This window comes from Onychomys torridus, chromosome 8, assembly GCF_903995425.1.
Source record: "Onychomys torridus chromosome 8, mOncTor1.1, whole genome shotgun sequence".
Lineage (NCBI taxonomy): Eukaryota > Metazoa > Chordata > Mammalia > Rodentia > Cricetidae > Onychomys > Onychomys torridus.
Window position 1 is genome coordinate 60,809,922 of NC_050450.1, and position 27,564 is coordinate 60,837,485.

General features: G+C 50.2%; 1 protein-coding gene across 2 annotated transcripts; it reads right to left on the reverse strand.

The window, feature by feature from the left end:
- Positions 1–2,390: 2,390 nt before the first annotated feature.
- On the reverse strand, positions 2,391–25,660 carry Slc13a5 (solute carrier family 13 member 5). 2 transcript variants are annotated; one of them, XM_036197296.1, is made up of 13 exons: positions 25,529–25,660; positions 25,044–25,164; positions 20,628–20,756; positions 20,216–20,352; positions 18,872–19,047; positions 17,704–17,872; positions 16,126–16,248; positions 11,256–11,480; positions 10,294–10,394; positions 8,878–8,996; positions 6,672–6,833; positions 5,487–5,624; positions 2,391–4,033 (listed from the first exon to the last, which is right to left on the reverse strand). In XM_036197296.1, the coding sequence occupies exons 1-13, from the start codon at positions 25,621–25,623 to the stop codon at positions 3,902–3,904; spliced, it is 1,827 nt and encodes a 608-aa protein (XP_036053189.1). In that variant the 5' UTR covers positions 25,624–25,660; the 3' UTR covers positions 2,391–3,901. The 2 variants fall into 2 exon arrangements, with proteins under 2 accessions (XP_036053189.1, XP_036053188.1); XM_036197295.1 differs by having other exon boundaries at positions 18,860–19,047.
- Positions 25,661–27,564: the final 1,904 nt, after the last annotated feature.

Below are 27,564 nucleotides of genomic sequence, written 5' to 3' on the forward strand. Positions count from 1 at the left end.
AAATCTGCATGCAAAGATTTCAGACAGACATGACACACTTCTAGTTCCTCCTGTGATGTGGGGAGATCCATGAGTGAAAGGATTTAGAATGTACAGAGGGTCAAACCTCCCCTGGTAGGCTGAGAGACAAGACTTTTAAGATGCTGTGGGACTGGGAAGAGACCACTGGAAAGAAAGGCCCTGCTCTGGGATGGGACAGCCAGATATAGTTTCTCACCAGACAATCCAGTAGCTGGCTTTTATTTCTATAATTAAGAATATACCAATGTTCTTACCAAGAATATCTTTACCCGTTTCAGGGGTGACTCTGAGTTGATGTCCTGCCTGGGGTCTGAAGCCAGAGCCTCTCTATCACAAGCAAGAGGTTTCAGAGAAGTGACTTCACCTGTCCCAGGGAGCTGCCCCAGACAAACTGAGTTCAGAGGGAGCAGGGAAGGAGACCCACAGCCTGCCCTTGGAGACACCTTATTTGGGTAAGGAGCCCCTGGGCCTTAGCCTTTGGAATGAAAGATCTTTATGGACTCCTAAGTCCCTGGTAAAGACATTCAGAAGAGAAAAATGGTCAGAATTTTGTGTTCAGCTAATTGTGACCCCAAATACCTGGTTCACATATTAAGAAGAGGAGACTTGATACAAAATGTTGAAGGCAAATATAGGTGGTGGCCGAAGACTGCAATTGGCTAAACCTCAGGTGGGAGTCAAAAGTCCCGGGCTTGCTCTCAGCTGATGCACGGGCTTGGAGACAAGGGTGTCGAGGAGGAGTTATAGACGGCAGAAGGAAAGGAGGTCACCTAAGATGAGAATTCCCCAACTCTAGGAAAGGCCCTTACAGACTGTCTAGTTTCCCTTTCACAGTGGAAGCAGATGCCCCGAGTGCAGAATGACTTGCTCCTTGTCACATGTGGGGACCCAGCTGGGTTTATGGTACACACTATAACCATGGGGGGGGGGGCAGTGGGCCCCTCAGAGGAAGCCTGGTCCTTGGAACGTGGAGGCAGTGCTCAGCTCTTTGATAGCCAGGCTATCTGCTCTCTTGCTATCTGCTGACGTTTTCCTGCTGCATTCTGTGGAGATGGAGCCACCAAGTGGCCCGGAGAGATGACACCAGACACTTTTGCTTACCCAGCAGCTCCCCCTGCCTTGCCTTTTCTCCTGCTATAATTTAGATTTCCATTTGTTTAGTGAATGGAAATCCCTTGATGAGTAAACACAGCCGAATTCCCAATTCATGGTATTGCAACTGAAACCCATCTCCTCTGTCAGTGGCTGGTCAAAGGAAACGCTTGTGACCTGTTTCTGCCCAATGAAGCATAAAGGGGAGTCTCCACAGGGCCTCTGAGAAAGGCTGTATTTCCCCTAACAAGGGAGAAAGATGCACTTTGGCACCATCAGAACCCCCAACTCTGCATTCCTAGAAGGAACATAGATGTAGATGTGACCCAAGGCTCCAGTGGGAGAGCAAAAGGATGACGCCCTAAGGATGACAGAGTGGACTGTGGGGGCCAAGCCTTTGGTGGCATAAGTGAGTCACTGGATGATCTTACCTCCACACTTCCAATAAGTAAACACCAAAGGGTCCTCCTGTCCACTGGGGTTTCAGTTATTTACAGCCTAAAGCATTCCACGTGAATGCAAGTCAGACATATTGGTGCACCTCCACCCGGCTGTAAGAGATGTCACTCAGCGATAGCCTTAGGTCTTCCTCCATGGTTCCTGCTCTCCAGATGGTATCTAATACTAGAGTCCTCCACTCACCCTACCATATCCTTTCCTCCCCACTGGCCATGCTCTGCCGCCCTGATCTTTCCCACTGCATCAAGCATGTGCCCACTCTATACTGATCAGTCCTTGGTCATACTCAGGGTGACCTGCTCTGACTCAGCCACAGTGCTGGCCCTAGACTAGCAACAGTCGAGGATATCAGTCACAACAGGGCTGTGGAGATCAATGATTTGCAAAAGGAGAGGCCATCAATGCGACATGATGGTCACTATTTCTGCCAGACTCTCCTCAGGGAGAGTTTTGGGGAAAGGACCAGCCCTGTCTGCTTCAGCCCTCTCCTGAGCCCATCTCAGAGGAGGCAACTGGAAGACCTCATGTTTAGAGACCTTTCCTGGGTAAGCAGGGCCTTCAGGTAGGCTGGCTCTCAGCCACTCACCTTTCCCTATAAACCCAATAAGGAGGCCAAGGCCCTTCATGGCTAGAGGAAGGAGAAAAGGCTTTATCTTTATTGAAGCCAGAACTGCCACTAGCTGGAATTAGAACTTGTCCTTTGGCTACTCTAGGACAAGTGAGGATGCTAATGCTGGCTGTCTCACAGGGTAGCCACAAATATGGAATATGATAACCGGTAGATTCACCATGTCCAGGAAGGCCAGGCACCCAGGAGGTGGATGGAGAATAACTGTTTATTCATCTACCTCCCTCTGTCTCCTCCACAAGGTACAAAATCACAGACCAGTCAGCCCACTGGAACTTTCCATAGCAGACAGATTATTTGACAAGGGTAAGCCTTCAACAGTGTGGTCAGGAGTTACCCTCCCAAGGAATCAGGCACATACTTGGATTTTGATGGGGATTCCTTGGGTCCCCATACTGTCTTCTGCCCAGAAAAATGACACCCATGGACCTTATCTACCCGCTTTTCAGAGCAATATAAATAGGGAAGAGAGTATCACTGAGGGACAAAGGGGAGCTTCCTTCCCTGTCTCCCTTTCATTCGAGGGGTCCTGTGGGTTCCCATGGATGCTCTGAAGTAATTCCCCATACTCTCAGGTCAAGTGATTTCCTCTGGCAGGGTCTGACTGCTCAGGGACCACTGAACATCACTCAGTCTCAACCACGCTCTGTTGTTACCAGGCCTGGCCACAGTACACAGCTAGCAAGGGAGAGGCCTTCCCTGAGGAGCTCCGACTCCAGCAGGACAGACCAGCTGCAGTGGTCCAGTCCTTGGAAATGAACCGTTGAAGCTGCTCCAGGTCTAGCTAAGGGGAGACTTAGGTAAGCCACTTGGACACCACCCACCAAAGACCATTGTCCATCCTCAGAGTGTGATCCCAGCTGTACTGGTCTGGCAGAAAGAGCATTCCCAGAAGAATCAAACTGAGCTCCCTGGAAAAAACTGGGGTTTTCTCATGAGCCATGGCCAGGGGGCTGAGCAGCTTCTGGCCAAGACAATAAAGGGATCTAGGAGTAGAAGGAGGCTCAGTGGAGAGCTGGGAAAGGGGTTTGAATTGTTAATTAATGTGAAACCAGACAAGTAGGGGGCAGGTCAGTCAAGGGTGAGCAGGAATGTCACGATGTTAGCACCTCAGGTTGCTCAGCCGTGGGTGATGGCGCCATGTAGGGTCTAAGTCTTCAGGAAGCCTTGATGCCCACTCTCACTCTGGCGGTGGGAAGCTGCTCAAGATCAGAGTTCAGTCCTGGATGGGAGGTCCCTTCAGAGTGACAGATGACCTGGGGCATCCAGAGGTGGCACAGGGCCTGGGCTCTCATCCTGCTGATCTAATCCCATCCTCAGGACATCATGGGAACAAGGATGTGAGAACCAAAGCCCAGCACGGGACCAAGTAGTCTTTCAAAGCCACGTGGTACAGGATCTTGAGTCCTGGTCCCTCTGTTTCCTGTCTGTCCCAGAGGGGATGGCAGGATCCTGGGAAAGATGAGGCCCATGGCCTCTCAAAGGGACTTGCTCACTTCTCTTCCAGTCACCCATTGCCATCTCTGAATCAGCCTGGAGAATGAGGTGACTAATTGGCTAGATCTTCTAGGGTGTTGGCATCATTGGATCACACCGGGGCATGAGCACCAGTGCTCTGTGCAAGGCGTGCCAGAGGATCACAGTCCTCAACAGGGTGGGAGGGGTGGGGTGGGGGGCATGCTTGTTCTGCTGCGGCTTTTCCTAAGTGTTAATACTCGTTGAATTAGCCCAGTCAGGGAACTCATCCAACTTAAACAAGGACCGTCCCCAGGTGTTAATTGACAAAAACACACATGCAACTCCAATGAAGTTCATTATGAATCCTGTTTTTACCTATAGAATAAAAAGAGGACCAGTCAGCAACTCAGGTCTTGTCTGGACCTTGTGTTCCTACATTCCAGGGCCCTTCTCATCCCCAGACAAAGCCATTCAAGTGTCATTGTTGCTGAAGGAAATCCCAGGAAGGAGTCAGCACAGGTAGGGTCTCTACACCCATTATTGCATCGGAAAGTGACTTCAAGAGATGATGTGAGATATCTGCCACTTCTTGTGACCCTCCAGCTCTTTCTGCCACCCAGGCTGCATGCTTCCCTAACACTCAGGGGCCATCACTCCAACGCACTAGCATGAACTTTTTTGCTGGGGCTCAGAATCAAATTTGTAACATGTAGTTTCTGGGATCCACATGCTTAAAGAAAACTCAGCGTGCCTCAGGTAAGGACCAGTCGGGCTCCCCAGTTCACCTATTCACTCATCCCTGGCCCAGAGCCACAGACTTACTCTTCCTCTATCAGAGGAAAGAAAGCCAAACCTGGCTTGGAAAGTTCTGTCTGTGACTGTGTTTGCTTCCAAGACATCACTGACCCCCAAGCAAATGGGCTCCTCATCAGGCATCCCCTCTTGAGACACTCCACAAGCCTCTCTTACTACCATTCCCTCCGGATGTCCTGAGGATTCTTACTAGTTGTGAATTGTGCTGTCCTGTGAGGGCCCCACTCTATCCCTTCCAAGTGTTCAGCCAGGACTTCCCTAGGACCCACAAAGGTTTCTGCAGATAGGACCTTCCATGGGAACAGAACTCATATGAGATCATTTCCATAAATAAGAAAGGCTGCACCATAAATAAAAATGTCAAATAGGTCTAGGTGTTCTGTGGTACTCTTGGATCACATGAGGTCCTTCTGTTGTTCTTTCCTTGTGTGTGTGTGTGTGTGTGTGTGTGTGTGTGTGTGCAGGTGTGCTTGCTTATGCTTGCATGATGTCTGGGGGCCAGAAGCTGGCGTTGCCTTCCTTTCCATTTGTCAGATTTGTTTTATGTGTCTGAATGTTTTGCCTGCATGTGTGTACGGGCACAATGTACGTGCCTGGTGCCCGAAGAGCTATAGATGGCTGTGAGCCACTGTGTGGGTGCTGGGAACTGGACCTGGGTCCTCTGTAAGAACAGTGAGTACTCTTAGCCACCAAGCCACCTCTCCAGCCCTCTGCTTTATGAAGCTGAGCCTGAAGTTCACTAATTTGGTGATGCTGGGCGGTCAAGGAGCCCCTGAGATCCTTCTATTTCACCTCCCAAGTCCTGGGGTTACAGGCAGGCACCACCCTTCCTGGCTTTTTGTGCAGGTGCTGAGAATCCAAACCCAGGTCCTCATGCTTGCACAGGAAGCACGTTACCAACTAAACTGTCTCCCCAGCCCCATATGCTATCCTTTTGAAACTCACACACCGTTCATAAATGGGACATCATTTATACCAACATCATCCAATAGGAGCAAATAAAAGGAGCTTTTACCATGTCAATAATTTTGAGGTGTCCATAGGCAAACACGATGGCGTTAGGTGGGGTGGCCACAGGCAACATGAAGGCAAGAGATGCACTCATGGCACAGGGAATCATGACATACAGTGGGTGGATGCCGATAGAACGAGCCTGGAAGACACACAACACTGCAACTCACAGCACAGAACACACAGAAGCCCACAGGCCATACTTCAGAAGCATTCCCTGAGGCCTGGGTTACAGTCCGACCTTCACAACTGTGTCTGGCTAGTCCCTCTGAACTTTGCACTTCTCTACATGATAACTACTGACCACAAAAGGCTGACCTGGGATATTTTTCAAGTTAGTTAGAAGAGGGCATAAGTCACTGGCTGGGACCACAGAAAGAAGCCCAGGGGATGTGGGACTTGAGAATGGGAGGTCAGTACTACTCTTAATGAATGACAGCGGGAAGGTAAGAACAGATGACAGCCAATTTCCCCATAGGCTTTGCTTCCTCCTCAGTTCCCAGCTCACAGCTGAGTTTGCTCTGGAATCAACATTCATCAGCCCTTCCTCTAGTCAGGCATGCCCTCTCCTCCTCTTGACAGAAAGGCCTATCCAATCCTCCCATTCTCAAGTCCCACATCCCGTGGGCTTCTTTCTGTGGTCTCAGCCAGTGACTTATGCCCTCTTCTAACTAACTTGAAAAATAACCCAGGTAGTTAGATTAATATAACAGTTGTATGGTTAGTGTGTGTGTGTGTGTGTGTGTGTGTGTGTGTGTGTGTGTAACTGGGGATTGAATCCAGGACCTTACACATGCCAGACAAAGGCTTTACCATTGAACTATATCCCTAGTCTTTTTTTTTTTTTTTAGACAGGGTCTCACTAAGTCTCACCTCGAACCTGCAACCATCCCATCCTGCCTCCGTCTCCCAAACCATCTATCTCACTGATGCAATAACGTATGAGCACCTGGTCCACATTTGGTGCTTTGGGAAGTTGTGAAGAAATACAAAGAATGGACACAGCCATGAGAGAGACCTCAGGACCAGGGCCATCAAGGGTGTACAAGAGCACATCAGAGCCGGGGCCATATATGAGTATCCAAGCCTGGTGAGGCTTGGGATCCTAGTTCTCCTGCCTCTCAGGAAATGGCCACAGGTTCCCAACTTGCCATGAAACGTTCTTCCTGTGCCCGGCAGACTTACTCACCATGGCGGCAAAGATAGGCAGGAACAGAGTGGTGGTAGCCACATTACTTGTGCACTCTGTGATCATAGCGATAAGACAGGACAAGACCAAGGTAATGGTGGCAGGTTTCATTGAGTTCAAGGGCTCCATATGTCTTGCCAGCCACTCAGAGAGCCCAGAAGCCTGGGAATCACAGAAGACATCATTTTAGGGCTCCTGCTTTACAAATCCTCCAGGATCCAGGGAGCTCAGTCCACCCCATCTCCAAAATCCTCTCTCTCTCTCTCTCTCTCTCTCTCTCTCTCTCTCTCTCTCTCTCTCTCTCGTGCGTAGGTAATCTGATCCAGCCCTACAATTTTCCTCCTCCTCAATATTTTGGTTCCTACAACTTTGCTTGTGGCTCAGCTGATCTAGTAACTAGATTCAAATGTCAGATGTTATCTGGAAGTTTCTGTCCGAATGTCCTGTGAGCACATCAAGTTCAACGTGCCCCAGCCTAGGGTTCCTCTTCTTCAGTCCAGAATCTGCTTCTTTCTCTGGGATCCCTAACTAGTGAACGGCTCCACCTGCCATTGCTGCTGGCAGAATATATATATATATATATGATCTGCTAATTCCACAGGTCATCCTAGATGCCTCCTATTCACCTTCTCCCCTTAGTCTTCCACACTCTCAAGGCTTGGCAGAATGACCTGGGCAGTTGAGGATTTAGCCTTGGAGCTCTGGGATAGAAAGACAGGAGCAGAAAGCAGATAGACAAGAGGCCAAGGGCAGAGCCTTGGAAAACCGATCCTATTTGTGGGAAAACTGAAGAAGAGCCTGTGGAGGAGGCTGAGGAGAGACAGTGGAAGGAGGGAGGCAGGGAAAGAGGGATCCTGGCAATCAAAATGGCAGCAAGTGTCAAGGAGAAAGTGACCAAGTTCAGGGACAGGTTAGGTGAAGACTGCAGAGAGCCCACTGGTTCTTCTCTAGCCCTGCGGGCCTCCGACCACCACTCCAGACTCAGACTCCAGACTCCATCTGACCAAGTCGTCCCTGGCTGTTTCTCTTTGACTTCAGAATCAAGGCCGTGCCCGCTACCCTGAAACCAGGCATTCAAATGCTGGCGTCTGCTGAACTCTCCGGCCTCACTGCCTCAACCTGGTAACTCTTTGATCTTATGTCACTTCTTCCCAAAAGGCTCTTGTAGATGGCCCCAAGTCTCTAGACTGTGAAGTCTTCAAAACCACACACTATGTCTCGATGTCTTCTATAACTTCTGTGCCTGTCTATCACTAGGAATGTACTAGGAATGTTTGATAAGTAAAAGAAAATGCCGGATGGGGAAATGAATTGGTGGGTGGAGGAACGGTGGTACAAGAGGTAACTAGGCTGGTGGATTTGTTCATCTGAAACATGCATTAACTTATATAAATGTCTGATCTGCATATTAGGCTGTGGATAGGGTTCAGTGGTACAGTGTTTAGTGTGGGCTTGATCCCCAGCATGCATGTATTCCTGTGCACCAGGCTTTGCCCTAGATGCTGAGGAAACATTGAACACAGTGCAGACCAAGTCAATCTGTTACATTACATTCCTGGATGGATGGAAAGATGGCTGGATGTGTTGGATGGATGGGTGCATGGATGGTGAGGAAGGAAGGAAGAACAAAGAAGAGAGGAAGGGTGCATGAGTGGGGTAGGAAGGATGGAAGGGAAAGAAAGGGGGAGAAAGGGAGGGAGGAGAGAGAGAGAGAAAGGGAGAGCCAGAGAGAACCAGGAGCCAGGGGGAGCCAGGGGGAGCCAGGGGAGAGGATGGGACAGATGGAGGGACAATAGCAGCCCCAAGGTAGCTCAGCATCTTTTGCTCAGGAGATTGTTAAGTTGCGTTTCCCCTTAGAAACTCGTCTTTTTCTATGCTGCTAAGTACTTAGCTAGAAAAAAGTTTTGAAATTCTAAAACCATCTCAACAAGGAGGTAAGCAAGTAGGGAACCCAAAGGATGTGGTGAGAATGTTCAAGAGGGCTCAGAGAGACTTCCCTAGGATTCCTCAAGGCTACAGCATCTCCAGCCTCTCATGCTTCCCTGCTTCCCCCTTCATGACACTGTGGTGGCAGCACACAGTCCCCTGCTTAAAGGATTTGCAGTTCTGTGGTAGAGACGGGTGGCCCAGGGATGGAAGCGGGGTGGATGGTGGCGTTTGCCACCTCTTAATAGAATTTAAGGGCCACCTAGAGCTGGACAAGTACCTCACATCCTTTTGCCATAGCAAAGCCTCCCCCCAGGAGCAGCACTATGCTCCAGGGCATTTTATCTTGGGTGTACTTCCAATCCAGCAGTGCTGGGGGATAGAACGGAGTTTTCCTTTCTGTGAAGATAAAGAACACACATGTACATGTGCGCACACATGCATTAGAAAGCAAGAGATGTAATCAGAAGAAATCAGCAAATAAAGATCACACAGTACCACTGTATACCTGTATAGTAGCCAAAATTTGCAATCATCACTGTACCGCTTGCTGGGGAGGATTTGGTTATATACTTGGCTAAGGGCATAGTTAAGTCAGAACCACCTTTTCAGAAAGCCATTTGGTCATATATTAAAAAAAAAAAAAAAAACTATTAAGCATTTAACGGCATCTCTTTTACCATGACAGTAACACTGCTAGGAATTTAGCCTAAAGAAACAGCTTCAAAGAAAAAGCTGTATCCAGAATATTTAACATAATGAATAGTTCAGGACTGGTTGGATGGAATAGGGAGAAAAGGTACTTCTCACCAAGTCTGGGACAACTCCCAAGAGTTTTCCTCTCACCTCCACACATGCACCATGGTGAGCGCACGCGCGCACACACACACACGCACGCACGCACGCACGCACGCACGTACGCACACACGCACACGCACACACGCACACGCGCACACACACGCACACGCGCACACACACACACGCACATGCACACACACACGTGCGCACACACACACACACGCGCACACACACGCGCACGCACGCACACACACACACACACACACACACGCACACGCGCACACACACACACACGCACACACACACGCACACACGCGCACGCGCGCACACACACACACACACACACACACACACACGAAGCACAGGGGCAGGAAGACTGGGATGGTAAAGGGTAAATTTAAAATTTTTTAAAGAAAAAAACCTGCCCAAATGCTCCAGAGCAGGAAGATTACAGGTTCCTTCTATGTGATAAAGTGTTGAAGAAGGTCAGTTTGGCAGCTGTAGCATAGTGGGAACGTTTTCAAAGAAGTTCTGAGCCAACGTAAAAACAGCAAAACAACAAAGAGGCAGGGTTCAAGCTGTGTGTGCTTAGATGGCAACTTTATAGTATGTATGAGCACCACAAAAACAGGAAGGAAGAAAAAATAGTAAGGAGAATTTGAAACACTTTCTGTGCCTGCCAGGATGTATACATAAGATTTCAAATATTGAGATACAAAAAAAGAATCTACGTCTTAAAAAAAAAAATGTCCATTTCCCTAGGCTTTGTAATGTTCAGTAGGACATGTTCAGTAGGACAGGATTCTCTGCCCTCTAGACCCAGGAACTATCCCACGGGGATCCTTTGCTCTCAGGACCCCAATCATGACAACTGTAAAAGCCACGGGAGAAGACTTACCTTCCTCAGTCTGACTGCTGAAGTTGAACTTGGGCTTCTGTGAAGGTATAATGAAAAGCAAGATGGCCACGAAGATGGCCACTGTGGCGTCAGTGACATAACTACATGGGGAAGCACACACAGGAGCTCAGTGATAGTCACACCACACATTTGCCCCGACCCGCACTTCCCTATCTAAATGCTCCTTCAGGAGGAAATGGGCTCTGTTAGGTATAAACACCAGAGGCCCAAGAATCAAGGTTAGAAGTGGGTGGGAAGCTGAGTCTTGCTATAACCAATACCTTGAAATTCTTGGCCACCAACTTTGGGTGGCCGTCTCTCCCCCTCACCAGAACCTTATCCCCCACCACACACATCAACCTGCACTGCTCTGTGGGTGAACTTCCTGATTTCGTAACCAGGAGTTTTAGACTTCTGGATTTGCTGGACCTCATGGACTCTGGTGCTAAGCCAAGTAACTAAGATGGAGTAGCCAGCTGCAGGCAGTCACCTCCTCACTCACACCTTCTGCCTTTGCCAGGATAGTCATTCCTCAACCTTTCTTGTAGGCTTCCCCATCAAAGCCCAGGGAGAAGCCACATGTACTCCTTCCCACTAAGTCTCCAAGTAATGTTGATGCACCTAAGATAGGTTCTAAAGAAAGAACCAAGATATCAGAAACCAAGGCTCTAAGAGACCTACTCCAGGCCGATTAAACTGTACCAGGGCTCTGGCCACCCTGCTCAACAAGCATTTTTTGGTTCAGCCCTCTGTGGGACCTGAGGGAGCCACAGAAAACACACGTACCTGCAGTTTCATCATCAGGGTGCATAGCCAAAGAGTGAAGCCCACAGAAACGTTCCTCTAAAGCCTAGCTCCAGAACATAGGGCCCAAGTTGCACCCTCCCCTTTCTGCCTGTTGCTAAGATCAGTGGCACTTGGCATTATCCTAAACTAAAAGGCCTTCCTCCACACCAACTTACTTGGTCCTTCTGTCAACCCAGGCAATGGACAGCCAGCCAGGTGTGAAGCCAGGGTCTCGGGAGAACCATAGGATGATAAGCAGAACAAAGCAGAAGAGCACGTTGTATTCAGGGTAGGTCAAGGGCCCCAGCTTCTTGTACTCCTCCTGCAGCACCTTGAAGGCCAACTTCTTGTCGCTCCTCTTCTTCTGCCAGCAGCAGAAGCAAGGTTTTTTAAAGATAGACCTTGTAAGGATGAGGGGAGAGCAGGGCAGATAGAATGACTCAGGGGCCACTGTGGTAGAGTCGGACTGACTCACAGCAGAGTGCTGTGGCCAGATACACCACCCTGTGTCCTGACTGCTCTGGAGCCTGCATGAGTCCAGCCCTCCCTCGTTCTGCCTCTGGTTTTCATCTGCTCCCCTGCTCCCGCTGGCGCCACCCCCCCCCCATCATCTCAGGTAGAGACTGTTGAAAGGTAGAGGCTGAGGGCCCAGAGCACAACCCCAGGAACACCTCCAAAGCTGAGGATGAGGTGGTACGAAGGGGGTGTGCCACCATCTCAGCCAGGTCACAAGGACAGCAGTGGATGGAAAGGAGTGGTGAGAAGGAGGATAGGACGTGTTAATGGTGTTCATCAGCAAAGCTGACGTAGCTGTTAGCAAAGGGAAAACTGACCGTGCTCCAGGGTCCCCAGGAAGAAGGCCACGGGAAGTTCTAGAGCCTACAGGATCTGGACTCACACAATCCTCACATGATCCCCAAGCTTTCCTCTTCCCTTCACAGCCTGGAGCTGCCTTCCACAGTGCTGGAACTATTTCTAATGGTTCCAGAGGGTAGGAGAAAGGAGAGGGCCTTGACAGAATTGGCCAGACAGGGTCTGGGGCTCTTGAATTCCTGGGGCCTAGAGGTGTAGGATTAAGGACTCAGGAGACCTAGGGTAGGCAGCAGCTATGGCTCAGACAGGAAGGAGGCCAGCCTAGGCTCTACACTGGGATGGCCCCTTCAAGGCGTTCCATTGGAAGATGGGCCTGCCAGGGTGGCTTGCATGGACTCCCCTGGAGAGTTGGCTTGAAGCGGCAGGAAGGAGGGGGATTTTTCCAAAAGGGCACCTGGGCTGCATGGAGTAGGTAAATGGGGATAGTCAAAAATAAAATGCCAGCCCCAAGTTCTTCTCAGAGGACATGACACACCTAGGTCCCACCTCTGTTGGCCTCAAAACAGTGAGGCAAGGCCAAAAGCACTGTCCCTGGAGGGCTCTCTCCTCCAGAGCCCTTTCAGGGCTCAGCACAAAATTCCCAGGGGTTCTGGGCTGATGCAAATTGTTTGGTTCCAAAAGCCATGCTAGACATGAGCCACCTTTGAGGGCCATGTCAGTGCCAGTGGCATGGCTGCCTCCCACAGACACTAGGTCATCAGAACTGGACCTCCTAAGCTACTTGAGGATCAGGAAGGAGGCAGCTGTGAGGCGCCTATGTCTGCAGAAGCAGCGGGGGCCTCCACGCTGAACTGGGGAAGGCCTCCCTCATAAGACCTCCTCTGGTGTGCGGCTGGCTGGCTCTGCTGTCACCAGTGGGGACCCGTCTACCATCACTGGCTCCAGTGTCTCTGCTCTTCTAAGCACTGACTGGTTGCCACCTGCCATCCCAGAGACTTCGGGGCTGCTCTGGGGACTCCTATGTTCCAGGATAAGGGGTGGCCTTGGGATTTCTAGTTGCCTAGCATGGAACGGGCAGTGAGAGGCCTGGGCCCAGCTGGTGCTGATGAGAAGTTCCTGACAGCACAGACTCAGGGCTGTGTGGAATATTCAGCCTTCTGATGCTGGCCCCTACAGTGGTGACACTGAACCTCCTGACCCTTGTTCAGTTTAACCGAGCACTTCTCTGGGTTCATTTCATCGGGTGGCCGCTCGATCCTGTGGATATCCTGGAGCTGGGTTAAGGACCACAGTGTTCTTCTGCAGAAGAATGGCCTCCATTATGGTGCATCAGAGGGAACTGGGTATGCTGCAGAGCCGCAGAGAGTGAGAGGGATGGCTGAGTCCACATGTGCCTCAACCATCGCGCCAGAAGGAAGGACTCTCAGAAAGAACATGTGTCCCATTTTCAGCTGAGGCCAGCTGGGATGCTTGAGTGCAAGACAGCTCTAACACGCCACATCATTCCTAGTGGTCCCGGGTGAAGGTCTGCGACTGCCTATAAACTCGAGCAAAACAGGTTTTCTGCCAAGACCTTGGGTCTGCTATCCATCTTCAGACAAGAATCTTAAGAATGATCAAGACACAAGGGACAGTAGAGGCACCTTCTGTGGCTGGGAAATGTGATTCCTGGCTTCTCCAGACCTGGTCCAGGGAGCCACAGATGCATGGGGAGTTCACCAGGTTCTGGTATGTGGTGGGGCATGGCCTAAGACAAAGGACTGCTCCTATTTCTGCTGAGCTGTTTGTTCTCCCTTGGGGATAGGGAATAGAAATTAGGCTACCTGTGAGCTATGCTGCGCTTGGCATCCCAGTTAGAGCGGTATGTCAAGGAGGACTGGGGTATAAGATAGCCCTGCTTCTCTACTGCTTGCAGCCAGAAGTCCTGATCTACTCCTGGCAGATGCTGTTCAGGCCCACAAGAGCAGTAGAAGCTGTACAGAACTGGGTGGAGCCCTAGCTGGGTTGCCGGCTAAGCTTTCAGGGGCCCGTGTCAACTGTTAGATGCTAGTTGGGAAGCTGATGGTGCCCTGATAGGATTGCTACCCAGACAGCTCCCTCTGCATATTTGACCTTAGCATTTTAGGGAAATCCAAGGCCATAGGTAGTCCTTCTAACACCAGGACAGCAACCGTTGGCACAGGCCCTGGAGCTCACTGACTGGACTCCAATCCCAGGCCAACCACTTCAGTGCTGTACAATGTGGCACGGGCCATATAACCTCTCCAATTGTTTTATCTGTATATTGGCAATAACTGTACTAGCCCTTACCTCACAGGTTGTCATGAAGATTAATTCATAAATGTAGAGTGCTTAAAATAGTGTCTGGCATACAATACGTGTCTCTCTCTCTCTCTCTCTCTCTCTCTCTCTCTCTCTCTCTCTCCTTCCTTCCTTCTATTCTTTTCTTTTGGCAGTGCTGATGATGAAATCCAGAGCCTTGTACCATGGAAATGCTCTACCATTGGGCCGCACCCTTGACCCTTGGGGGGCTGTTTATCTGTCTATTACATTTATTTGTGTATGCATGCCTCTGTGTGTGTGTGTGTGTGTGTGTGTGTGTGTGTGTGTGTGTGTGTGTGTGCTACAGCACACATATGGAGGACAATTTGTAGGATCAGGTCTCTCCAACCATGTGAGTATTGGAGAATGGAACTCGGATCATCAGGCTTGGCAGCAAGTGCCTTTCCCCACTGACCGCCTGGGCGATTGCTGGCCTTATGTTTTTATCTTTGAGACAAGTCTAACTATGTAGTCCAGGCTAGTCTGGAACTCACAGTCCTCCTACCTCAGGCTCCCGAAGTCTGGGATTTCAGGCTTGTATCACCATACCTGACAGTCACTTTAATTCCTACTTCCTCAACCTGCAGCAGGTTCAAGGGACCGTCTGCTGATCTGCCCGCCGGATGGCTATGAGTGGACAGCAGGACGTGATTCCTGCTGCATGTTCAAGAAGCTGAGTGAAGAGAGCTCTTATCAATGCTTCCCTTTTGGGGGGGTAGGAGGGGAGTCTGGACACAGGGAGAGTGGGTGGCTGGTGGGAAACACTGCCTGATGCTAGCAAGCACTGTTGTAATTGCTCTGTAGCAATCTGAAAATGTAATTTTGTGAAAATGTTCCTCTTTCAGAAGAAAATGAATTTTTTTTTAAAAAAAAAGCCTCATTTCCCCCCATGAAGTCACAGGTTCCTAGGCCCTTTGTCCTTTCTACCAAGTCTCTTCCCTGGGGTCAGAGACATCCATCTTTTTCTGGGTTCAAGCTCCCTGGTGGTTCCTAACTGTCCTCCCTCCCAGTGTGGCAGGGTCACCTTTGTGCCACTGGTACATTTATATCTTTTAAAACAACAACTTAGCCGGGCTCTGGGGAAGGCAGAGGCAGGCAGATCTCCAGGACAGCCAGGGTTACACAGAGGAACCCTGTCTGAGGTGGGGAGGGGGAAGCTATTTGTCGGCCCCATGTCATAGTTTCTGTCCAAAGTCTGGCTGCATCAAGGGTGACTCTGGGTGAACTTGACAGTGTGCTGGGAATAGGAAGGTAAACTTTCCAGGCCTGGGACATTGCTGGGAACACCACAGGCATTTAGTGACGTTCTGAACTTAGACTAACTCAGACTGTATAAAGAGGAGTACTGTGACCTAGCCTACTAGACCCATGTGACTAAGTGGTAATGTGTCCAGCCAGCTGTGTTGGCTTGGCACGTGGAGAAAGCCTTCCCTTTCAATTACTTTAGCCCGCAGAGATGGCACACTTGCTCTTGCTCCCTGGCCAGGAGACATGTAGGAGTCAGAGGGGCCCTGGTTCACGGCCAAGGGGAAGGGGTAGCGTTAGAACATGAGGACAGGTGTCAGTCAAATCACAGGGCTGGGATATACTCAGTGGTGGCTCAGAAAAATGAGTTACTCTAATGGAGTGGCAGAGAGAGAAAGCTGGGAAAGGGGCAGCCCTGGAGCTGGCCTTCCGGGCTAGGGAGGTAAGGAGGTGAAAGGTAGAACTCTCCCTCCAGGCTAAAGGAAGAGCATGTGCAAAGTTGGAGCCAGCCTCCAGGCATGATGAAAATGGAAGAGCAAGCCAGCAGCAGGTCAGGCTGGAGAAACAGGGCCTGGTGGAAGAACTTTGCAGATTGGCCCGGGGCTGAGGGCTTGGTGCAGGAGTCTGGCACCATCAGACGCTAGCCAGAGAGCGGCCCACACTTACTTGGCTCCCATGTAAAAGCACTGGAGCCACAGCCAGGACAGCACCAGCATGATCAGCATGTTGGGGAAGGCAAATCCAAACCAAGAAGCAAAATTCAGGATGTCTTTACTGTCAGGAAACAATCTGAAAGGAGAAACGCTGGCCTGTACCTCCACTGGCATGCTGAGCTGTGGGGAGCAGGCCAGGCAGCTGAACCCTGAGAGATGGATGGGTCCAGGCACCAGAGTTCATCATTGTTGGGGATCCCAGGACATGGCCTCAGCAAGAGATAAGACTGAAGAATGAATGAGTAGGGACACTTCTGTGGGAACCAGACCCTGCTGAGTGTCTCATGGAAGGACAGCCCAGCCCCTGGAAAAGCACACCTTTGCCACACATGCAAACGATCTGATTGACAGCTTCAGGGAGTGCATGGATCCCTCTGAAACCTTACTGTGTGTGTGTTTCTGCGGGGGGGGGGGGGAGACTTCTCTGTGGACTGGAAGATGTTCTCCAAGGCCTGCCTTCCTCCCAACCTAGACTCTGCCTCCCTAAGCTCTCTTCTAGCCCTGTTTAGCTCAAGGACATCAAATCCCACTTGGACTTTCTTCCACTCAGCCCAGGACAGCTGCTTTTTGCAGTGGAATTTAAGGCAAAGTCCTAGGGTTGTTGTGATCACAGAGAACACTTTCAGGATCCGAAGACCCTAGCTATTAAATCTCAAGCTTTTGACCCGACAGGCTGCCTGCTGCCCTGCCTCCTACTCTCTCCTTTATACCTCAGCTCCAGTGCCAGCTGCCCTCCCCACCGCTGTCCAGAGCTCTTGTCCACACAAAAGAGGCACCACTCCCTTTTTGCTTCTTACCATTATAATTTGTACATACTTCAATTAACACATTATTTGCCAGGCTGCCTGAAGATCCCTGTACCTGGCACCTCCAGCAGACCACGAAAAGCCCATAGTGGGGCCCAGACTTCTCTTCCAAGCCTACCCAACACAAGGCAGAGTCCACACAGGGGATCCTCACAGCCTATGTCCCTTTGCAGTCAAAGATGGATACTTCTAGGTTACCCTTGTAAATGCGCTCGAGGCCTCAAGGGGATAGTTAATTCGTGGGACTATAGTGAAGAAGACTGCAAAGCGATGGGTAGCCCAACCCCAACTCTCTGTGCCATCTATAGACCTCAAAGACCACAGAACCCTGGCCATTATCAGTCAAAGTTAGTGAGCTGGGAAGGGTTCCTTCAGAGCTGTCTGTTTTCGGTGAATTCAACCCACAATCGTTTACTATGATATTTGTGCAGAGTCCGAGCCACATTCCCTGTCTGATAGAAGCCCTGAGCCATTGAAAAAAGTTGGACTTGCCCCATGGCAGAAAGCAGCCTTGTCCATGAGCTCCAGGACATCAGGTCTCCATTCCCTGGGAGGACTCTTAGTGGGTGCAGGAATGCGGGGACACAGAAACTATATGGGTTCATTCTCCCTCCCTACTAGACAGATGGTTCTAGAGCCAAGAAAGGAGAAAAAGAGAGCTAAGTAAGCACCCCCAGCCCCAGAAACCCATGATGATGTCTCCTGAAGGCACAGCCATAACTCACTCATGCATCTGGCCCAGGAGCACCACGTTGGGTCCTGTCCCGGTCAAGGTGGCCGTACCCCCAATGCTGGCTGCATAGCACACACATAGGTTCATAGCCTTGTACATGTTCTTTGTGTCTTCATCTTCCTGCTTCTGCACAGTGATGTCTTCAAACATCACCTGGTTTCCTAGGGTGGACATGGGACTGTTAGCCATGTCCGCTGTGAAGGCCACACAGCCATTCAAAGCTGAGGTCAGGCACTCACCTTGCCAGGTGCACATGTATTCCACAGCTCCAGTCCCAAATCACAGTCAGGCCCCATCTTCCTTCCCACAATCCCTTCGCATGGCTTCCCCAGGTATCCTCCACATACTTGTCAAGCCCAGAAACTTAAGCCATATGTTCCTATTTCCTGGTTCCTTCCTGTGTGTTGCTCAAGCCACTCCCTGAATCCAAGGGTGACTCAGTTTACTTCAGATGCCTCTCCTCCTAGTGAGGCCCTCGCTCTCTGCCTCACCATGCTATCCAGCTTGCCTAAGGCTTCTCCTGAAGCAGTTGGCTTGGGCGATCATGCCCACTTAGGTTATCCTACTGGGCTCCACAAGAGTCAGTGGTCAGAGTGTGCCTGGTCACTTTCATGTGGCCAGAACCTCACCCAGGGCCTACAAACCAGGCAGTTGCCACAGTTCCTGAGTTCCTCCCGTGCAGAGACCTGGGGAAGAATAGCGAATGGGCAGAGGGTGAAGCGGAACCTATCCTGCATCTTCTAAGTCCCGAGCCTAGTCAGAAGCAAACCCCAGACCTGTAGGAGTAGAGCAAGGGGTGGCCTGCTTAAGGAGAGCTAAGAAGGCAGCCCCAAAGAAAACAAGAGTAGCAAGGTGAGGAGCATTCATTAGGTGCTCAATGGTGCCTAAGTGAATTATCAAGTGAATACTCGATACTTTTTTATCATGGGACCAGTTATGATCTCTGACTAAATAATGCAATGCTCTATGTGTGAGAAAAGGACCTTTCTTTTACATGATAACCCAAACCCCAATACTAAAAGCTATTTCCCTATTTTTCCCCCTCTATGCACATTTAAGGAATGGTACAGGGAGACCGGGAGACAGGAAGTAGCCATAGCATCCGGCAACAGCAGGGAAGGCTGCGGCTACCCTAAGCCAGGGTGTACCTGGAAACTCACTGGCCTTGGCCTTGTCCGACAGCTCTAGTGTTCCCTGGCAGGTATCCAAAGCTGCATGTGTGGCTACTATTTGCTCCAGCATGGCCTCCACAATGGGCATCATCATGGCTGTGGTGGCAGTATTGCTGATCCACATGGACAGGAAGGCCGTGACAACCATAAAGCCCAGCATCAGCCTGCAGAGGAGGGGCAGAGAGGAAAGCCAGAGTCCCTCGTGCCCTACCCACCACATCCCAGGGTACAACTAGGAGCTGGAAGCCACCCTTCCTGTCAACTCAAGATCAGGCGTGCCAACCCAGGGTGGCTGGCTGAGCAGCTCTCTTCTCCCCCTTGCCCTCCTTCCGCTCTGTGACAGTTAATTTGCATCATCAACTTGACTGGATTAAAGAACGCCTGGTCAGAAAGTACACTTCTGAATGTGACCATGAAGGACAGATCAGGAGATCATGAGGGCTCCAGCATGATGAATGAATAGATTAAACCCTCAATGGATTTATAATGTGATGGCATTATTGGGAGGTGGTAAAACAGAAGAAGTGGAGCCTATTGCCTAGCCAGCCACACACTTGGAACCCAGTTAATGGTATAGACATGAGTTCCATGTTTTGGAGAAGTCCTTAAGTCCAATCAGAAAGTGGTTGGTTTCTCCTATATCATTTGTATCACTACAACACCACAGAGTATATGGCGGATAGCAGAAGAACTGGGGTGGGGGTGGGGGATGAGGTGGGTTTGATAAAAACACATAATATGCACCTATAAAGTTCTCAAATAATAGAAAAGAGGCGGGGCCTAACCGGAAGAAGTATGTCGTGGGGGCTTGTCCTTAGTGGTATAACTTGCCATGACCTCTGGCTCTTGGCTCCCTCTCTTGTTTCCTGTCTGATCCAGGTAAATTTCTGCTACCACACACTTCTGCCACCATGGCATTCTACTGAGGTATATAAGACTGAACGACCATAGACTGGTCACTGTCCAAAGCTATAAGCTAAAGTGATCCTCCCTTTAAGTTTTTCCTTGTAGGAATTTGGTCACAGGACATGAGAAAAGTCACTATACAGATTCTAGGTTACCCCTCTTCTCACAAACATTGCTGATACCTATACCGCTGGCTGGCGGGCCAGAAAAGAGGCCTCAAACTCAGCTGTGGGTCTAAGAACTTCCCATTTACCATTTGGCCTGCCTTAGCAAGACTTGGGGTGTGGTAGAACAGCCCCACATGCAGGTAGATTTGCTTTCCACATAGAAGCTTCCCACTGTCTTACGTAGAGCCTCTCTTCTCCTAAGTCCCAAAGCTCTAAGCGGAGATCTGTCTCTGTGGCCAGAGAAAGAGGGTGTACTTACTGTGAGGGCTGGGTCCCCACAGAGAGCAGCATTCTCAGGGCGATTCTCTTGTGAAGTTTCCAGCGCTCCACAGCCACGGCCACAGTGAGGCTCCCCAGGAAGAGCATGTTGGTGTCCTTCATGTACTGCATACACACCTGAAGGGTGGCAGGGGTGCCCCATCAGGGTGATTCCCCAATCACATACTCCTTGGGGGCCAAGGCTGCTACCCAAGTCCCCTAGACAGCTAAGTAAGCCAGATACTGATTTCAAAGGTAGCTTGGAAGGATCTGTCTCCACGCTTGTCCTCAAGGGATCCACTACTGGATTTCTGTAGCTATTCCCTAGGCCTTGGGAGTTCAGAGGGGCTCAGAGAAGGAGGAAAAGTACATGGGAGAACCACAAGCCACCAGTTCTGGTTCAGCTTACTCACCTGCTTGGAGTCCAGTACCTTCAAAAGTGGGAAGAGCAAGGCAGGCAGGAGGGAGGTGACGGCCACCGGGATGACATCTGTGCACCAGTAGATGGCCATGAGGATGATAACATAGGCGCACCTGGCAAACTGAAAAGACAGTTCTGAGGTCTGGAAGGCTTCCCTTCAGCATCCCAGCTTCACAGAGGGGCAGCTGCGCGTGTGATGGAGAAGCCCGTGCCCTGCTCCTGAAGAGTGGCTCTCTAAGGCTCAGGGCAGACAGGAAGAGCCAGCTCGCCCCCATGTCCGACCTTTCCCTGCCTCCCTCCTTCCTGCTGTTCCGTCCTAGCACCACAATAAGCAATCAAATGTTTTCAAAGAGAGATTGCACCCCATAAACAGCCCAGGACGCCTCCCTATTGACGGAAGCAGGGTTTCCCAATCCCGTGCACTGACATTTGGAGCAGAGACAGGTCCTTGATGTGGGGACTCTTCTCTACACTGCGGGATATTTTAGCTTCACCTTGTCCTCCAGCCAACAGACAGCAGTAGCATTCTCTCTAGTTGCGACAGCAAAAAGTTGTCGCCATAATCTATACATGTCCTGCCATGGGCAGGAGAGAGGATTGAAGGGCTGCAGGGACTGCCATCCCAAAAGGCAGTGTCCTGAAATGCTGATTATTTTGAACTGAAGGGAGGTAGAAGACAATAGATTCAGGAAGAGGTTCTGCTCTTAGGCTGTGTGTCTGCTTCAAGTTGGGTCCTAGCAATAAGACACAATCATCTCTGAACCCTTCTCTGAGTCTTCATTAACTAAACTCACAAGGCAGTGAGGAAGACTGAGGTCTGAGCAGGGCATGGTGGTGCATGCCTATAATGGCAGCATCTAGAGGCTGAGGTAGGGGGAACTTTGCAAGTCTGAGGTCAATTTGGCCTATATAATGAGCTGCAGGATTGCTTGGGCTACAAAGTAAGACTAAACAATAACAACAAAAAGCTATTAATCACATAAAAACAAAAACCACAAAGTCTGTCAACATACCTTAGAAACACTTGTCACATTCCATTGCCCTCCACTTCACTGTCCATTGCACTGTTTCATTGTCTATTTTGACGGACCTGATGGACTTTGTCCCTGGCCACTATTTGTTTCTTTAAACTAACTGGATTACTCTAAAAATCATTTAGTATTCCCCTAAAACTTCCTACAGTGCCATGGTTCCCCTCCCCTTTGGAACAGGGTATGTGAGCTTTGGAGTCACTATGGGCTTGTGGGAAGGGACTTAGTTCTTGTGAGTAATGAATATGTAGATCTTTTCTCCTCATTTATCAGTCTATGGTCAGAGAGCAAAGGGGAACCTTCCCTTTCTCTCCTATACGATGGATCCTGGTTGGAAGCCATTGTGCATGAGCTCCTGGGATGGGTGGTAGAGGAGGTTCCTTCTGGGCATGGGTAATAAAAAGGTATGTTGTGGAAAAATCTTTAGTAATAATGCCGAAAGTTGGCCTGTGTTCATGGTACAGCAATTCTAAACCATGTCATTCACAAGTCTCCCCTCCTCTTCCCAGTCTTGGTTCCTTTTTGGACTCATTTCCCATCCTTATTTATAAATTACAGGATGTGTGATACCCAGAAACTCCTTGATAGCCTTTATTCTCTGAACTCGGGCTGTAGAAGTCCTGTGACCGTTTTCACTGTCCCTTGAAGAGGATGGAACACAAGGTGCACTGCCTCATCTCCACCCATTAGCAATTGGTCCAGACGTCTCAGCCCTGAATAATCAATCAACACACTCAAGCCTTCCTACTCTGGACTTACAAGTGTCAGTGGAGAGTCTGGGGCGGGGTGGGGGGGTCGCAGGAGAGAGAGCTGAGACAGGAAAGTGCTTACCATGTAAGCATGGGGGCCTGAACTACTGGATCCCTAGAACAAATGAAAAAAGAATGTGGAGACAGGCCAGCCTAGCCTTGTGCATTTGGAGGTCAGAGATCAACACCAGGTGGTGTTTCCTCAGCTCCTGTCCATTTTGTTTCTGAAGACAGGATCCTCAGTGTGTGTGTGTGTGTGTGTGTGTGTGTGTGTGTGTGTGTGTGTGTGTATGCAAACATGAGATCAATTGATTGGTATTTGGAGAGCTGTCCATCAAAACAATAAGGCAATGAAGGTAACTTAGTTTACTTTATACTTGTGAAAATAAGAGTTTCTCAAAAGTTTAACAAAATAAGTGATTAAACTTGTCACCAATGTTATTAAAATGAGTTTTAAAAGCAGAGGAGGACTCAGAGAAAGGGTAAGAAAAGTGGACCAAACAGGAGGCCTGGAAGCAAGCAGGTGGATGAGAAGGAAGAGCACCTGGAGAGGGGCCATGAGCCACAGAGGGCAGTGTGTTCTGGGAGCCATCATCGGGTTGGAACAGTGGTGTTCAGGGTTCGGCTGACTTCCTCTCACTCCTGTGAGTATTGTGTATCTCTGAGTTTTCTTGCACAATGAGGGTGGCATGGTGAGTGGGGGCAGGGTGCTCTTTGGTGGTGATCAAAACCGTGGCACAGAAGGAGAAAACCGGAAGCCAAGGGCCCAGGCTCCCAGTAGCTAATCCAGTTGGAGGGAAGGTGCAGGGAGGCAGCTTTTGGAAGAACCTTCACTGTGGTCTCCTAGTCCCCTAATCTTCATTCCCAGGACATATACATATACACCCCAGTTGGGAACCTAGCTCGCTGTTATTTAAACACTCTCTCTTTCTCTGTCTGTCTCTGTCTCTGTCTGTCTCTCTCTCTGTGTGTCTCTGTGTCTGTCTGTCTGTCTCTCTCTCTCTCTCTCTCTCTCTCTCTCTCTCTCTCTCTCTCTCTCTCTCTGTCCTCTCTGTCTCTGTCTCTCTTTCTCTGTCTCTGTCTCTCTCTGTCTCTCTCTCTGTCTCTCTCTCTCTCTCTCTGTGTGTGTGTGTGTGTGTGTGTGTGTGTGTGTGTGTGTGTACATGCACCAGGGATAAAGTAGGGTCCTAATTATACTGTCCTCTACCAGGAAGGTCAACCAAGCCACTATAATTATTCCAGGGAACATCACTCCCCCCTCCCCACACCAGCAGAGCTAAAATCACAGCTTTCTAGCCTGGCTCCCTCCCATAGACAAGAACAGGCCCAGATCTCTGTGGATGCTCACTAACAATGTGGCAACTGAAGAGCCATCACAGTTGACCTGCTCTCCTTGGCCCCTGTGAGGCTTCTGCTCAGCACATTCCCTTCCCCCATCCTAGGGACCAGAATGATCCCCCTTTACTCTCAAAGCCTTGAAGTGTCTGAATCCAATCACCCCATTGTACCCATCAAAGCACCCAGACCCAGAGAAGAGAGCACAGGGTCTCGGTGATGAAAGGCACAATGTAAAGTGAATAGGAGTGCATGGCGGCTCTCCTCTCAAAACATTCCCTGGAGAGTGCCACTGTTTCCCAAACCTGCCTGTGGAGGGGAAGCAGGATCTGAGCAAGGTTTCCTGTCTGGGCTGAGAGTGAAAGGGCTAAAGGAGGGAATGGAGGAAGGAGCAGCCAGCAGCCACAAAAGGCTTCAAAGAGTTCTGGCCTCGCCAAACTGGCTGCACACAACCCAAGAGAGTCGGGCCAGGGCTCCCGCCCCTCCTCTGCCCTGCAGCCAAGGCCATCCATTCTCTCCCTTCCTCCCAGGAGCATTAGGAGGCCAGGGCATGCATGGGACGCTGCTTCCCTGCAACCCAGTGCCATGCCACCCAAGGCGTGAGCTCTGGGAATGTGTCCCGCCTCCTGCCACAGCCACAGCAGGCAGTGGGCAGTGGAGACCAAGCCCGACCTGCCTTTCAGGCTGCAACAGGATTTGGGACTCAGAGCGGCTTCCTTGGTTTCAGAGCTGGAAAGAAACATAGATCATGGATGGGGAAACTGAGCCTCAGAAATCAGGGCCATAATGTGGCAGGGGCAGGATCCACACAGGTGATGCTCTTTTCCTGTGGGTCCCTGACTGAAGGCATCTACAGTTGGTAATGTCTAGTCTCTAAAGAGACATGCCGGGAAAGCCCAGCCCTCAGAGTTCCTACTGGCAGCATCTTTAAGCTGGGACAGCGCTGGCTGTGCATTCTCGGGTGAGATTCTGCGTCAGAGGCTAAGCCTGTGGCGGGCTCTGTTTGATTCAGATCTGTAACGTCCAGGTCTCCGTGTTTGCCCGAAAGATAATTGCGCCCTACAATTGGTGCACTCTAGGACGTGTTCACCTTAGGGTCTCTGCGTCCCTCAGAGTCTTTGCAGGGCAACCCCCATCCCCCCATCTGATGCCTGGAGCATCTGAGCACACACCCCAGGGGAGCCTGTCCCCGCGGGGGAATCCGTGCATTCCATTCTCGGCTTTCTCCGGTTCGGTGCCCGTTATTGTACTGGGCACCCGAGTTCCTCCGGGCTGTCCAGACACGCAACTGACCTTGTCAGGTATCAGAATGATGAATGGAAGCAGCAGGATCGGGGAGAAGAACAAAATCACGAAGGACTTGAACTTGGTCACGTAAGTCTTCATAGAGGCCATCGCGTGGAAGGGAGACAGACTGGCGGGAGAGAAGATTTGAGAGGCTGCTAGAAGATCCACGAGCTTAAAAGGGGGCCGCGCGGTCCCACCGGATTGGGGGCGGCTACAACCCCGCCCCCTATGGCGGGGCCTCCCTGCGGTCCCGGGGCGGAGCCACCCCTCAGGGTCTGTGGGGGCGCATCTGTCCCGGGACTCTGCCACCCCGCGGCGGAGAGAGGCGTCTGCAGATTCCAGTGTTTGGCCCCAGGCCTCTGTGGAGGGACTGGACCCTGGCACCTCATCGCTCGCCAAGACCTTTGACGCTGCTCTGGACGCCGGCACTACATAGGGTGTGCAGGTCATTTCTGCCAGCTTGAGCGTGAGGACCCTTTCCGTACCCGCACCTGCTCTCTCCCGGGCTCCGAAGGGTCCCAGATGAAAAGCTCCGCCGACCTGTAGGTTTCTCAAGCTTCTCTCTCCAGAGCTCTCTTCTTCTCATCCCGATCCTGGAGGGGTGTCTCCTAGAGACGGTGGCTGATCCCTGGGCCACCGCTGCCCCCTCACCTCCAGGATCCGCTGGCTCCCTTGCGTTAGCCCTACTCTAGACATAGAACCCATTTCACCCCTCGTGCCCTCTCGCAGCTGGGCGCTCTACAGGAACCGCTAAGAAGGCGATCACTGTCCTCGCAGTCCGAACGACTTTCGCCCTCCAGCGGACGCGCGTGCGCAGCGGATGGTCTCAGCGCTCGGCGCCAGCAGCTACTTCTGCCCATGCGAGGAACACCTCTAGTGCCATTTTAGGGAGGAAGATGGGGAGATGGGGTAAAGAAGAAAGGACATAACCCTGCCAATTGATATAACACTGAAAAGTGTGAGAAAGGCGTTCGTTCGTTCGTTCTTTTATTCATCCTACCTTCCATAGAGCTATGCTTACAATCTGCTGTGCTAAATCCTGTTTGTTTGTTTGTTTGTTTGTTTTTTAATGTGCATTGGTTTTGCCATGGGTGTGTAGGGTCCTTTGGAACTGGAATTACAGACAATTGTGAGCTGCCATGTGGGTGCTGGGAACCAAACCAAGGTCCTCTGGAAGAGCAGTCAGTGCTCTTAACCACTGAGCCATCTCTCCAGCCCCCATTCTCAGCTTCTTTGGGGAAGTCTTACCCATGCACCACAGGCTGCTTCTTAGACACTACACAACACATGGCTGAGTCCAGATTCCTGTACAGTTGGCTCTCACGACAGATCCAAATGCTACTTCGTTGCTGACATAGAGTGTTTAGGACTAGGACCAAGGCTTCTGTTCTAAACGTGGAAACCATCAGTATACTCTAAACAATACCGAGACCAACTATTACCATAGCATTTACATTGTGTTAGGTGTTGCAAACACCTGGAGTTGAACATCTGGAGATGAACTAAAGAACAGGTTATATGCAATTACTACACATTATATGAGAAGACCCAAACTTTCTTCTCACTTCTCCACCCCCACCAGGAAAGAACTACAGTATTCACCTTTCTCAGCCTGTTTATGTCTGAAGCCCTAAAACTCAGCACATGTTTGTATCAAGATCTTGACTCTGTTCCTGTGACCTGTCACGGTTCTCTCCAGCCTACAACTGCCTTCTCCAGGATCTCTCTTTTTTTCATTTTCTATTTTCATGTTTCTATGTGGCTGTGGGCCCCACCTTCTTCCCCTCAGAGCACTTAACACTAGATTTCTTGCTTTGTTTCTTTTTTTGTTTGCTTATTTCAAGATTTTATGTGTACGAGTATTTTTGCATACATGTGTGCATGTGTACCATTTGTGTGCCTGATGACCCCAGAGTCAGAAGAGGGTGTCAGAGCCCCTGGAACAGTGGTTATGGATGGTTGGGAACCACCATGCGGGGCCTGGGAACTGAACCCAGGTCCTCTGTAAGAGCAACAAGTGCTGCTCTTTACCACTGAGCCATCTCTCCAGCTCCTGAGAGTTTTTATTTAATCTTGGTTTTATTTGTCACTGTGTGTCCACTCAACACCCTTTACTGAGCTTTGGGTGTGTACTCAAACTTTCTCTCTGGTATATATGATGCAAGTCAACTATTCTGTTAAAATTCAAGTGCTTTAAAGGGTATAATTTGTGCTCTACATCTAGATCCCTAAATCCTTATTCCGTTCCTGTGTTATCTCAGTGCTGATGTCTCTGTTCTGATCCATCTTCTCACAAGTAGAGAGAATCATACCAACTTTGATTGCCAATAGCTGTTTGGAGACCCCAAGTAAACGCTCTGAGTATTTAACAAGGTGCAGCGGCCTACAGTCAGCAATCAGTAGTATTTGTTCTTGCAATTATATGTGACACACTGTGGGTGTCTGTGGGCAGAAGGTCCTCCAAGTGTGCCTAAGACTTCACAGAGGAGGTGGCATTTGAGTGGAGACTTCAAGGCAAAGAATTGGC